This window comes from Podarcis filfolensis, assembly GCF_964270895.1.
Source record: "Podarcis filfolensis genome assembly, chromosome: 8".
NCBI classification, from domain to species: Eukaryota; Metazoa; Chordata; class Lepidosauria; order Squamata; family Lacertidae; genus Podarcis; species Podarcis filfolensis.
The window spans coordinates 84,481,672-84,492,823 of record NC_139611.1 but is presented as its reverse complement, the minus strand read 5'-3'; the positions used below and the strand labels follow the sequence as shown (position 1 = coordinate 84,492,823).

At 49.8% G+C, this 11,152-nt stretch overlaps 1 protein-coding gene and 1 long non-coding RNA gene across 3 annotated transcripts in view; one reads left to right on the top strand and one right to left on the bottom strand.

Annotated features, from left to right (window-relative positions):
- The window catches only part of FAM98C (family with sequence similarity 98 member C), a 14,149-nt gene extending 3,637 nt beyond the window's left edge, over positions 1-10,512 (top strand). The window contains exons 2-9 of one of the 2 annotated variants that reach the window (XM_083627776.1): positions 1,879-2,015; positions 3,666-3,800; positions 4,412-4,599; positions 5,227-5,310; positions 5,511-5,627; positions 7,547-7,714; positions 9,328-10,220; positions 10,362-10,512. In XM_083627776.1, coding sequence (XP_083483902.1) covers positions 1,879-2,015; positions 3,666-3,800; positions 4,412-4,599; positions 5,227-5,310; positions 5,511-5,627; positions 7,547-7,714; positions 9,328-9,468 — 970 coding nt within the window. In that variant the 3' untranslated portion in view covers positions 9,469-10,220; positions 10,362-10,512. Of the gene's footprint in view, positions 1-1,878; positions 2,016-3,665; positions 3,801-4,411; positions 4,600-5,226; positions 5,311-5,510; positions 5,628-7,546; positions 7,715-9,327; positions 10,221-10,339 lie in introns of both variants that reach the window. The other variant, XM_083627777.1, reaches the window with a different exon arrangement.
- Positions 1-11,152, bottom strand: part of LOC310769244 — a 182,435-nt gene that overhangs the window by 29,601 nt on the left and 141,682 nt on the right. The window lies entirely within an intron of this gene.

Below are 11,152 nucleotides of genomic sequence, written 5' to 3'. Positions count from 1 at the left end.
CATTAGCATATTGCCACTTTACATACTGCTCAAATTGGCAGTAGATGATTAGCAGCCAGACACACTAACGTTTCCTCCAGCGCAATTGCCCCCCACGTAATGTGTCCATTATTTACCGTATTTTTCACTCTATAGGACGCACTTTTTCCCCTCCAAAAATGAAGGGGAAATGTGTGTGCGTCCTATAGGGCGAATGCAGGCTTTCGCTGAAGCCTGCAGAGTGAGAGGGGAGAGCCCCAGCGCCAGCCCCACAAGGTCGGGGGACAGAGGGAGGCGGAACGCCGCCATCCCGCTGTCTCCCGAAGTGGTTTGGAGGCTGACGGCGGGGAGACCCCGCCGCCAGCCCCGCAAGCTCAGGGGACAGTGGGGAGGCGCAGCGCGTCTCCCCACTGTCCCCGGACCTGATCTGAAGGCGGGCGGCGGGGAGAAGAGCGCTTCTCCCCGGTGCCTGCCCCGCAAGCTCCGGGGACAGCGGGGAGGCGCAGCGCGTCTCCCCGCTGTCCCCGGACCTGATCTCAAGGCGGGCGACGGGGAGAAGAGCGCTTCTCCCCGCTGCCTGCACCGCAAGCTCCGGGGACAGCTGGGAGGCGCAGCGCGTCTCCCCACTGTCCCCGGACCTGATCTGAAGGCGGGCGGCGGGGAGAAGAGCGCTTCTCCCCGGTGCCTGCCCCGCAAGCTCCGGGGACAGCGGGGAGGCGCAGCGCGTCTCCCCGCTGTCCCCGGACCTGATCTCAAGGCGGGCGACGGGGAGAAGAGCGCTTCTCCCCGCTGCCGGCACCACAAGCACCTGGGGGGGGGAATAAATTTTTTTCCCTTTATTTCCCCCCAAAAAAACTTGATGCGTCCTATGGGCCGGTGCGTCCTATGGGGCGAAAAATACGGTAATTTCCAAAGTGGGAAGTTTTGGGGGCTCAGTCCTGCTGGGATTTGCATTCTCTGTTCCGGAAAACCTGTGTTTGACCCCTTCCAATGTGCAGAAACGGTGTATTGCTCGGGTGCAGCTGTGAGAGGAACGTGGCGGTGCTGGTTGTTGGGTCTCTTCAAATTAAGAGGCCTTTTAGGAACGTATACAGATTTGGGTCACTTGTATACAGCATTTCTGCCAGTGCAGAAATTGCAGCTTGACATAGCAGCTTGCAGCAACCTTCCCTGACCTGGTGCCATTTATCGTGCAAAACACTTGGAGGGCACACCAGGTTGGTGAGGAAGGGTGGGTTCAGTACCAGGGGCTGCTGCCCCTGTGCACATTGCTTGCCAATCCTGCCAAGCCCCGCCCCCGACGGCACCCTCAAGCCATATCCTCACAGCTCCTCTGTGTCCTTCCATCCCTGCTTTCTTCAACTCTATGCTGCTGTTTAAAACCACCCTTTTACAACCTGCCTTCTCTCTTTCCCTCTTCCCCTCCCATGGCTTCGTGCAAATCCAGGGTTGTGACACGGCGCTACCTATTCTCCAATGGGAGCTGCGTGATGACAGCCTTACATTTTACTTATACAGTATAAGAAGAGGGGGGGGAACCAATCGTGTAAATAAAATCTCCTTTCCTTCCTCCCCCTCTTTCCTTTGTCCTTTCTCCTTCTGTGATGGAACTCCTATTTAGGGACTTCCCTGGCTTTTTTCCTGGCCCACATAGGACCAGTCTGGATAGTTGGCCTTGGTGAAGACTTGATGTTTTTGTCCCCAAAAAAGTTTTTGATTTGAGTTCCTACTGAAATGAGGCTTCATTTTAATGTTGTATTTTAATCTTGTTTTTAAGTTGTATTCCAATCTATTGTTTTTATACCTGGTGTTAGCCGTCCTGAGCCCGGTCTTGGCTGGGGAGGGCGGGTTATAAATAAAAAATATTATTATTATTATAAATTTCTCTCTTGCACCCAGGTGCCTGTCGATGGATGGCTTTGCTCGGGTAGCTGAAGCCGGCGTCTCCAGCCCCGAGTTCACAGCTCTTTGCTCTTGGCTGGTTTCTGAGCTCCGCAGCCTTTGCCCGCTCGAAGAGGACGTGAATCCCACTCGTGGTAGGTAACCTGGCTTTGTGGGGAGAGATGAATGCAGCAAATATTTTCTTCGGCAAGAGCTGAAGGAAGCAAGGGGGTGAGGGGGGGTGAGTCAGCCTAGGGCCCCACAAGGAATTCTCCACACCACCGGGCTGATAACATCTGAGAAGCAAATGTAACATAGCCCAGGGTCTGTGGGGTTTGATTAGCTGGCTTCTGGGTGGTTAACCCATGGAACTGCTTGCTGCAAGGTCCTGTTGCTCCAGCCCATCACTTGGATGAAAAGCGCCAAGATCATCAAGGGAGCTTCTAGCATGCTGGAACTGGAGAGGGAGGTTGGGGGGGGGGGCAGAGAATGCCTGTAAGGTAAAGGTAAAGGGACCCCTGACCAGTCCAGTCGTGACCGACTCTGGGGTTGCGGCGCTCATCTTGCTTTATTGGCCGAGGGAGCCGGCGTACAGCTTCCAGGTCATGTGGCCAGCATGACTAAGCCGCTTCTGGTGAACCAGAGCAGCGCACGGAAACGCCATTTACCTTCACGCCAGAGCGGTACCTATTTATCTACTTGCAGTTTGACGTGCTTTCGAACTGCTAGGTTGGCAGGAGCAGGGACCGAGCAACGGGAGCTCACCCCGTCGCAGGGATTCGAACCGCCAACCTTCTGATCAGCAAGTCCTAGGCTCTGTGGTTTAACCCACAGTGCTACCCGTGTCCCTTGAGAATGCCTGTAGGGATGGTCATATTGGCTAGTACTGAGGACAACCCTTTCATCTGGCTGGGTCAGGATGGTATGGGGATGAGGGACCAACTCCCTTCTCTTGCGGGGGCCCAATTAGTGCCATTGCCTTCCGTTAAGAGTTTGGGTGTAATCCTTGACGCCTCCCTTTCCATGGAGGCGCAGGTTACAGCAACAGCCAAGGCAACATTTTCCCACCTTCGCCGCATCAAGCAGTTGGTCCCTTACCTTTCCCGCCCTGACCTGGCCACAGTGATCCATGCAACGGTCACCTCCATGCTTGACTACTGTAATTCGCTCTACGCTGGGCTGCCCTTTAATTTGTCCCAGAAACTCCAGCGGGTGCAGAATGCTGCAGCGAGGCTCCTCACGGGGTCTCTGCCATGGGAGCATATTCACCCAGTGCTTTTCCAGCTGTACTGGCTCCCGGTGGAGTACAGGGTCAGATTTAAGGTGCTGGTTTTGACCTTTAAAGCCCTTCACGGCCTAGGACCCTCGTACCTACGGGACCGCCTCTCCTGGTATGCCCCACGGAGGACCTTAAGGTCCATAAATAGCAACGCCCTAGAGGTCCTGGGCCAGGGCCTTTTCAACACTGGCTCCTGCAGGATCTGATTTCTTTCCGCAGGGCCTGTAAGACAGAGTTGTTCCGCCTGGCCTTTGGCTTAGAATCAGTTTGATTCCCTCTTCCTCTTTCTTTTTTCCTTTCTCCTCCTGTGAAGAGGCTGCATCTTAATGTTTTAATGTTGTATTTTAATCTTGTTTTTCAAGTTGTATTTTAATCAACTTGTTTTTATTATTGGTTGTTAGCCGCCCTGAGCCCGGTCTCGCCTGGGGAGGGCGGGGTATAAATAAAATTTATTATTATTCTTATCCACTCTTCATTGAGCTGGTGTTTTAGACTTCTATCCCCAAGTGGCATTGTGTCCTTTCAGGTCCTGAGGATGCCGAGACCTTCCAGATCGAAGTGAGCGGCCTCCTTGGGGAGCTGCATTGTCCCTACTCCTCACTGACCTCGGGGGACGTCACAGCCAGGCTTAGCACCCCAGACAGGTGCCTCCAGCTCCTGTGTAAGTCCAGGCAGGAAGGGGCTTATCCCTCGGCTCATTCTGTGCAGGTGGGCTCAGAAAAGATGTGGCTAAGAACTTCTGCTACCCATCCCTAGAAAGGGTCTGGGAATCAGTGAGTCGTTCGGGTATTAGCTCATTTTTATTTTAAAATCAATGGGAGGTCCAAAAGGTAGGAACACAAGAACGAGCCTTTTCAGTGGTGGCTTCCGAGGCGCTTCTGGCACCATTGTTACACATCTTTTTTAAACAAGGCTTTGGCTTTTAACAATGGCCTTTTTAGAGTGGACGGGATGTTTCCATGTGAGGGTTTTTATGTGGGGGTTTTTTTTTGCAAGTTGCTTTTGAGTTGCCATGGCAAATAAATTTAATAACAATAATATTTTACTTAATTAATTATATTATAAGTCCTGTAATGTGACAACGTTTACTGATGTAATATAAGAATCTTAACGAATAAATAAAATGCAAATTAAAAAAAATATTTTACTTAATTAATTCCCAACCCCCTTTTTTTTTTTTAAATCACCCTAGAAGCACTTAGGTCACCAAGGTTTATGGGATATAAATTTAGGACAGGAACTGAATCCAGCTCTTTCTCCTTCCCCGGCAAGATTTTTTGAGCTCAGAGCTCCTGGCCGCCCGGCTGCTGGCTCGGAAGACGCCCCGTTCGCTGCTGGAAAAAGAAGACCGAGCTGGCGAAGCGGTGAACGAGCTCCAACTCATCTGCCAAGCCCTGGGAATGGCGGACCTCGATACAGGCTGCCCAGTCCATCAAGCCATGGCTGACATAGAAGCCAAGGTGAGGATGCATTTGGGGCAGGACGGGGCGGCTGTTTGACTTGTGCATGCGCCAAAGATATGGGAGGCGCTAAAACTCCTGGTCTCTAGTGCTCCCCACAGCTTAATTCTAGCTGTCTTGCTGAATGTTGGAAGTGGGGGGGGCTGTTCAGGGCAGTTAGAGGAATAGAACCTTCCCCCCCCCCCGCTGCTTTGGCTGCACCCCAATATGAAGGAGCGTCTCCACCCCCATCGTTCAGCCCGGACACTGAGATCCAGCGCCGAGGGCCTTCTGGTGGCTCCCTCATTGCAAGAAGTGAGGTTAAAGGGAACCAGACAGAGGGCCTTCTCGGTGGTGGCGCCCGCCCTGTAGAACACCCTCCCACCAGATGTCAAGGAAATAAGCAGCTATCCTGTCTTTAAAAGATATCTGAAGGCAGCCCTGTTCAGGGAAGTTTTTAATATTTAACGCTGTACTGTTTTTAACACTTGATTGGGAGCCGCCCAGAGTGGCTGGGGAAACTCAGCCAGATGGGCGGGGTATAAATAATAAATTATATTATTATTATTATTATTATTATAATATACAAATTGTCTGTTTCTTTCTCTCCCCCCACCCCAACAGCTAAACTTGTGGTCTCCTCCTTAGATTTCGGAGGCGCTTTCTTCACTACCCCCTGAGCACCAGCAGATGGCGCCGCTCCTAAAGGCCACGCTGACCTCCGAGGAATGGGTAAGGACAGGCCAGAGGCATTGGCAACGAACACCCCACCGCATGGATGCTTGCCCCCTAGGTCGGGACGGGTTGTCCTCCTCCAGACGTGTCCCTGGCCAACGCAGGGTTGTTGAGGGTGGTTCCGTGGTGGCTGGAAGGATAGCAAACGGCTTATGTGTCCCGCTTCCTCTTGCCCCTCTCCCAAATGAAAACACTAGGGGGCGCTGGAGGGCATACGGGACTTGCTGTGCACGGAATATCAGTGCCGCCGACGCATGATGGCCACTCGTCTCGACGTCACCGTCGAGTCCTTCCATTGGTCCGAGAGGGCAAAGGTGAGTGAGCTGGACAAGAGGGGGGCATGTGCTTTTAAAGGGATGAAGGTGTTGGTGTGTGATTGTTTTCAAGAATAGGGTAGACTTGCTGGTGTTACGATTAAAAGGTAAAGGAACCCCTGACCATTAGGTCCAGTTGTGACCGACTCTGGGGTTGCAGCGCTCATCTCGCTTTATTGGCCGAGGGAGCCGGCGTACAGCTTCCGGATCATTTGGCCAGCATGACTAAGCCGCTTCTGGCAAACCAGGGCAGTGCATGGAAACGCCGTTTACCTTCCCGCCGGAGCGATACGTATTTATCTACTTGCACTTTGACGTGCTTTCGAACTGCTAGGTTGGCAGGAGCAAGGAGCGAGCAACAGGAGCTCACCCCACCGCGGGGATTCAAACCGCCGACCTTCTGATCGACAAGTCCTAGGCTCTGTGGTTTAACCCACAGCGCCACCCGCGTCCCTAATAGTAATATTTTATTTATATGCCGCCCTCCCCAGCCAAAGCCAGGCTCAGAGCAGCTAACAACAGTAAAAATAACACAGTTTACATAAAATCGCAGTCAATTAATTGAAATACATTCTAAAATCAGTTCAGAATCAAATTAGTTTAATTCATGGCAACCATTGGGCTAGAGTTCTATGAGGATTACCGAAGGAGAGACGGGGTCAGACTGCGCCTTGGCCAAAGGCCTGGTGGAACAGCTGTCTTGCAGGCCCTGCGGAAAGATGTCCAGTCCCGCAGGACCCTAGTCTCTTGTGACAGAGCGTTCCACCAGATCGGGGCCACAGCCGAAAAATCCCTGGCTCTGGTTGAGGCCAGCCTAACCTCTCTGTGGCTCGGGACCTCCAAGATGTTTTTGTTTGAAGACGATAAGGTCCTCCGTGGGGCATACCAGGAGGGGCGGTCCTGTAGGTACATGGGTCCTAGGCTGTATTGGGCTTTGAAGGTTAAAACCAGCAAAACCTGATCCTGTACTCCACCGGGAGCCAGTGCAGCTGGTATGGCACCGGGTGAATGTGATCCCTAGAATCATAGGGTTCAGAGGGACAACCAAGCGTCTTCTAGTCTCCCCTGCAATGCAGGAATCTCAGCTCAGACATCTGTGATATATGGCTGTCCAATCCCGAGGGAGTCCGTTCCGCTGCTGGATAGCTTTCGCTGTCAGAAAGTCCTGCCCGATGTTTAGTTGGAATCTTTTTGTTACTTGCAAGCCATTGGTTCGAGAGCTGGGGGGGAGCTTGCTCCATCTTCCAACCTAACAACTTGGGACCAGTTTATCTGTGAGACTTCCTTACTCCATTTACGCCCACTTGACAGCTTCAATTGATGGAACTGGCCCTGATACAGGAGCCACATAATCCCCTTTGATGTTTTAGCTTGGCAGCATGTGCCCTTTGGAACTCCCTGCCAATTGACACCAGGCAGACACTTTCACTGTACTCTTCCCCCCCCCCCCCCGGCGCCTGCTAACAACCTTTTTGTTTGGATGAGCCTATCCAGACATTTAGAAAGCTGGTGCGAGTTTTAATCTGTGTTTAGTGTCTGTAGTTATTTCAACTTTTTGAAAGCCTTAAATGATGCTGATGTTTCCTATTGACAGTTCTACAGTTTTATCTTTTCGTCAACCGCTTTGAGCTGGTTGTTTCTTTGCAACCAAGCAGTGTGTAAATTTTAATAAATGATATTTTTTTAAAATAATGATTATTATATTTTGCGCTTTTTTTAGTCGTATTTGTTTTAATTTATGCTGTGGGCCAACCTGGGCCCTGCATGGTGGGGGAAGGCAGGATATAATTAAAAGAAATAACATATAAATGATAGTTTTAATAGTTCAGCAGCATTGACCCGCCCTGAATAGACTTTGGGGAGCAGGGGTTGAATGAAAAATTGGCTTCTTCCCTCAAATTTTGCCCCCCGCAACTTAGGACCGCAGCGGAGCTATGTCAGAGGCCTTCAAACCCTTGCGGCAATCTTTGCTGGAGGAGTCCCAGGTCACCGTTCCTCACCTGCTGGCTGCGCGGGAGGACTTCTCCCGCATCGTGAAGACCAGCAGCGGAGCTTCGCGGGACAAGACAAGCTGTGCCGTCAACAAGGTACTGGGCTGGAAAGGGGTGCCGTTCCCAAGATGCTGGGACAGGGTAACGGGATGCCCTATAGCAGGCCTGTGCTGTTGTGCACAGGTGCTCAGCAAGGCTGATTCCAGATGACTTGAATAAATGAGCCAAACTACCCATTTCTCCCACCCGGGGGCTCTGGGCAATGGGACCTGAGCTGTACCTGCGCAGCCTCCCTGTTTTTTATCCCTTAAGTGTGCTGATTGGCAATTTCTTCACCCCAGAAATAAAATGCCTGAGCACCAGTCATTGATAGAGGAGGGAGGGAGCGAACAGGAAGTTCTATGTCACTTCCTGTCAAGATACAACAGGTGCCCACCCTCCTCACTTGCCGGAAACAATTGAAGGCATTTTTGTTCTAACAGCTTTTTGATAAATGGGTCTTTACCACAAGCATCAGCTTCTTCTTCTTCTTCTTCTTTTGAAGTTTTATTTGAGTTCTGGATTTTTACATACATTATATTATCTCCTTCCAATTTTAAATTTCCCGTACAATTTTTGCCTTTCCCCCCCTCCCCCCCCCAATCCATTGGAAGGGTTCAAACTATTATCCTCAGCCACGGACATAGCCTCTTTAGTTTCCACCGAATATCTTTTGTTCCAGTAGTTTTTATGCATTGAAGATAGGGGTTCCATCTGTTCCTTATTGTGGTGGACTTGGCCTTCCACGTTGTTTCCTGTGACAATGTCCAACTGAATAAATTCAAACAAATAACTATTGCATGCCTCTACTGTCCATTTTTCTCTGTCTTTCCAACCTAAAGCTATCGTTGCCTTTCCCGCTAATATCATAGCTTTGAAGGTAAACTGGTCACCTTTCTCTATAGCCGTGTTCCCAAGTATACCCATTGTCATGAAATCAAAGTCTATTGAAAGCTTCATTAATAACCTTTAGGATTTTATTCCAGAATTCCTTTACCTCTGGGCATTCCCAGTACATATGGGGAAACCATCCCTTGGCTCGTTTACAGTGCCAACAATTAGAATTCAATCCTGCCACCATATTAGCTAGCTAGGCTGGAGTTCTGTACCATTTTAGAAAGAATTTTAATTCCAGCTCTCTAAATTTAATCTCATCTGTTCCTTTCATTATCCTTTCGACTGTTGATTCACTAACTTGTTCTTCCTTACTCCACATCTTTTGAATAAGTTGGGTTGTCTGTTTCTTATTTGTGATCATTCTCTTATAGATTTTACCTATCATTCCTTGTTTCTTTTTTTTCCATTTGTTTGTATAGTTCCTCTATTGGCTCTTCTAAACTCATGTTTCCTATCTCTTGGACTTTAGGGTTTTTGTTGTATAGTCCTCCAGTTTTTAACCAATATTGGTTACCTATGTTCTCTGTTACTTCCTGCAATGGACTCTTCTCTATACATATCTTTAACTATATGATATCCCTTAGCGTTTAGAAGAATCGGCTTCTTATTCTCCCCCCCCCCCCCATGTTTAGAATGTACTTCTAGCCTGTGTTTATCTTATGCATAAATCGCCTTGCACCGGTAGTTTAGAAGACGTTGAATAAATGGATGAGGCGATCATTAGTAACAGCACTTCCTGTTCACTCTCGCGTCCATTTCTTCCTCCCTCTCAGGTGCTGATGGTTGGTGACGTCCCAGATCGCGGTGGGCGTCCGAATGAGATCGAACCCCCTATGCCCACGTGGGAGAAGAGGCGAGAAGGAGGCGGCGGCCACCAGCGATGGGGCAAGCGGAGCAAGAAGAAGAAAAAATAGCAAGGGGCTGGATCCTGACCTCCTCCGGCGTGGGGTATGGTCAAAACCACCCTTAACTTTAGGGCAGGGAAGAGGCTTCAGGAAGATAACCACAGCAAGGGTGAGCCGTGGATCCAGCCCCAAAGCCCAGCCATCACCAAAGGTGGTTTCAGTGTTGCTTTTCCCTAAAATGCAAGGAAATGCAGTTTACAAGAAAGGTGCCCATTACGTTGAACTTGAGACAGTGGGCAGGGGCATGTGTGCTAACATCAGACATCTCTCCCCCCTTCCCCACCCCCCTTTCACTTGCTTTAAAGTTGTTGGACACAGACGTTTGTGTTGTCCACATTATAGCTTGGTGCCGGATGAATTGCGCCTTTCGAGCAGAGGTGGGGAGTCTGTGGTTCCTTCAGATGTCATTGGACTTCATCTCCCAGCACCCCCAGTTAGTGGGGCCAGTGATCGGGTGTGAAGGGAGTTGGGGGCCAATGTTTCCCGTCCCTTATCTAGTTAATACACAACTTGCAAGTATGAGGGAACAAGAGGTGCTGGCAAATGTCTGGATTTCTCAAGGTTTCTTTTTGGGCTTTAGATGCCGAATGTGGGTAGAAGCAACTTTCCATTTGGGGCTGGGTGGGCAGCATTTATGAGAAATCCAGCTTTAGAAATGTCCCATTAGATTTAATCGGACAATGTAGGAAGAGGGAAGATATTATTTTGGAATTTCTAAGCCAAACTTCTTTGTACCTTTTCCTCCTCTGGATTATGCAGTGGTTCTCAACCTGTGGGTCCCCAGATGTTGTTGGACTACAACTCCCATCATCCCTGAGCTCTGGCCTTGCTAGCTAGGCATGATGGGAGTTGTAGTCCAATGACATCTGGGGACCCACAGGTTGAGAATGGCTGATCTACAGGGTGGCTCAATTGCAACAGCCAGTGAGTATGGGGTTTTGTTTGAATGGTGCAAGTTATTTTTTGTCCTTGTTCTGAAGGGACAGGATTGAAAATGGTCAGGGTGGGTTCAGTGTCACACTAAGAGATTAAACATTTTCCTTGTCATTCAAACTCATTGTGCAAGGGAGTATGTGTGTGTTTTAAAAACTAGTTGTCATCTTCTACCTCTCTCTTTTTTATTATTGTGCCAGGAGGGTTAAGAGAGCAGAATACTTTAAAAGTGAGGGACAGTTTGCCATTTGAAGGACATTTTTAAATCTTTTTCTTTTAAGGGGAAATCATATTCCTTCCCCCTGCCCGAAAAGGGGGAGCGGTTACACAAAGCTTGTGGGCGGGGTATAGCTGAAAGTGATCTTTATGGGGAGAGAGTTAGATTTAAACAATATAATTCCTGTATTCAGTATGACGCATTGCATCTATTTCCAGCAGTGAATGTATTCCACCCCACATCCCCCAAATGAACAGAGGGTTAAAGGTAAAGGGACCCCTGACCATTAGGTCCAGTCATGGCCGACTCTGGGGTCGCGGCGCTCATCTCGCTTTATTGGCCGAAGGAGCCGGCATACAGCTTCCGGGTCATGTGGCCAGCATGACTAAGCCGCTTCTGGCGAACCAGAGCAGCGCACGGAAACGCCGTTTACCTTCCCGACGGAGCGGTACCTATTTATCTACTTGCATTTTGACGTGTTTTCAAACTGCTAGGTTGGCAGGAGCAGGGACCGAACAATGGGAGCTCACCCCATCAAGGGGA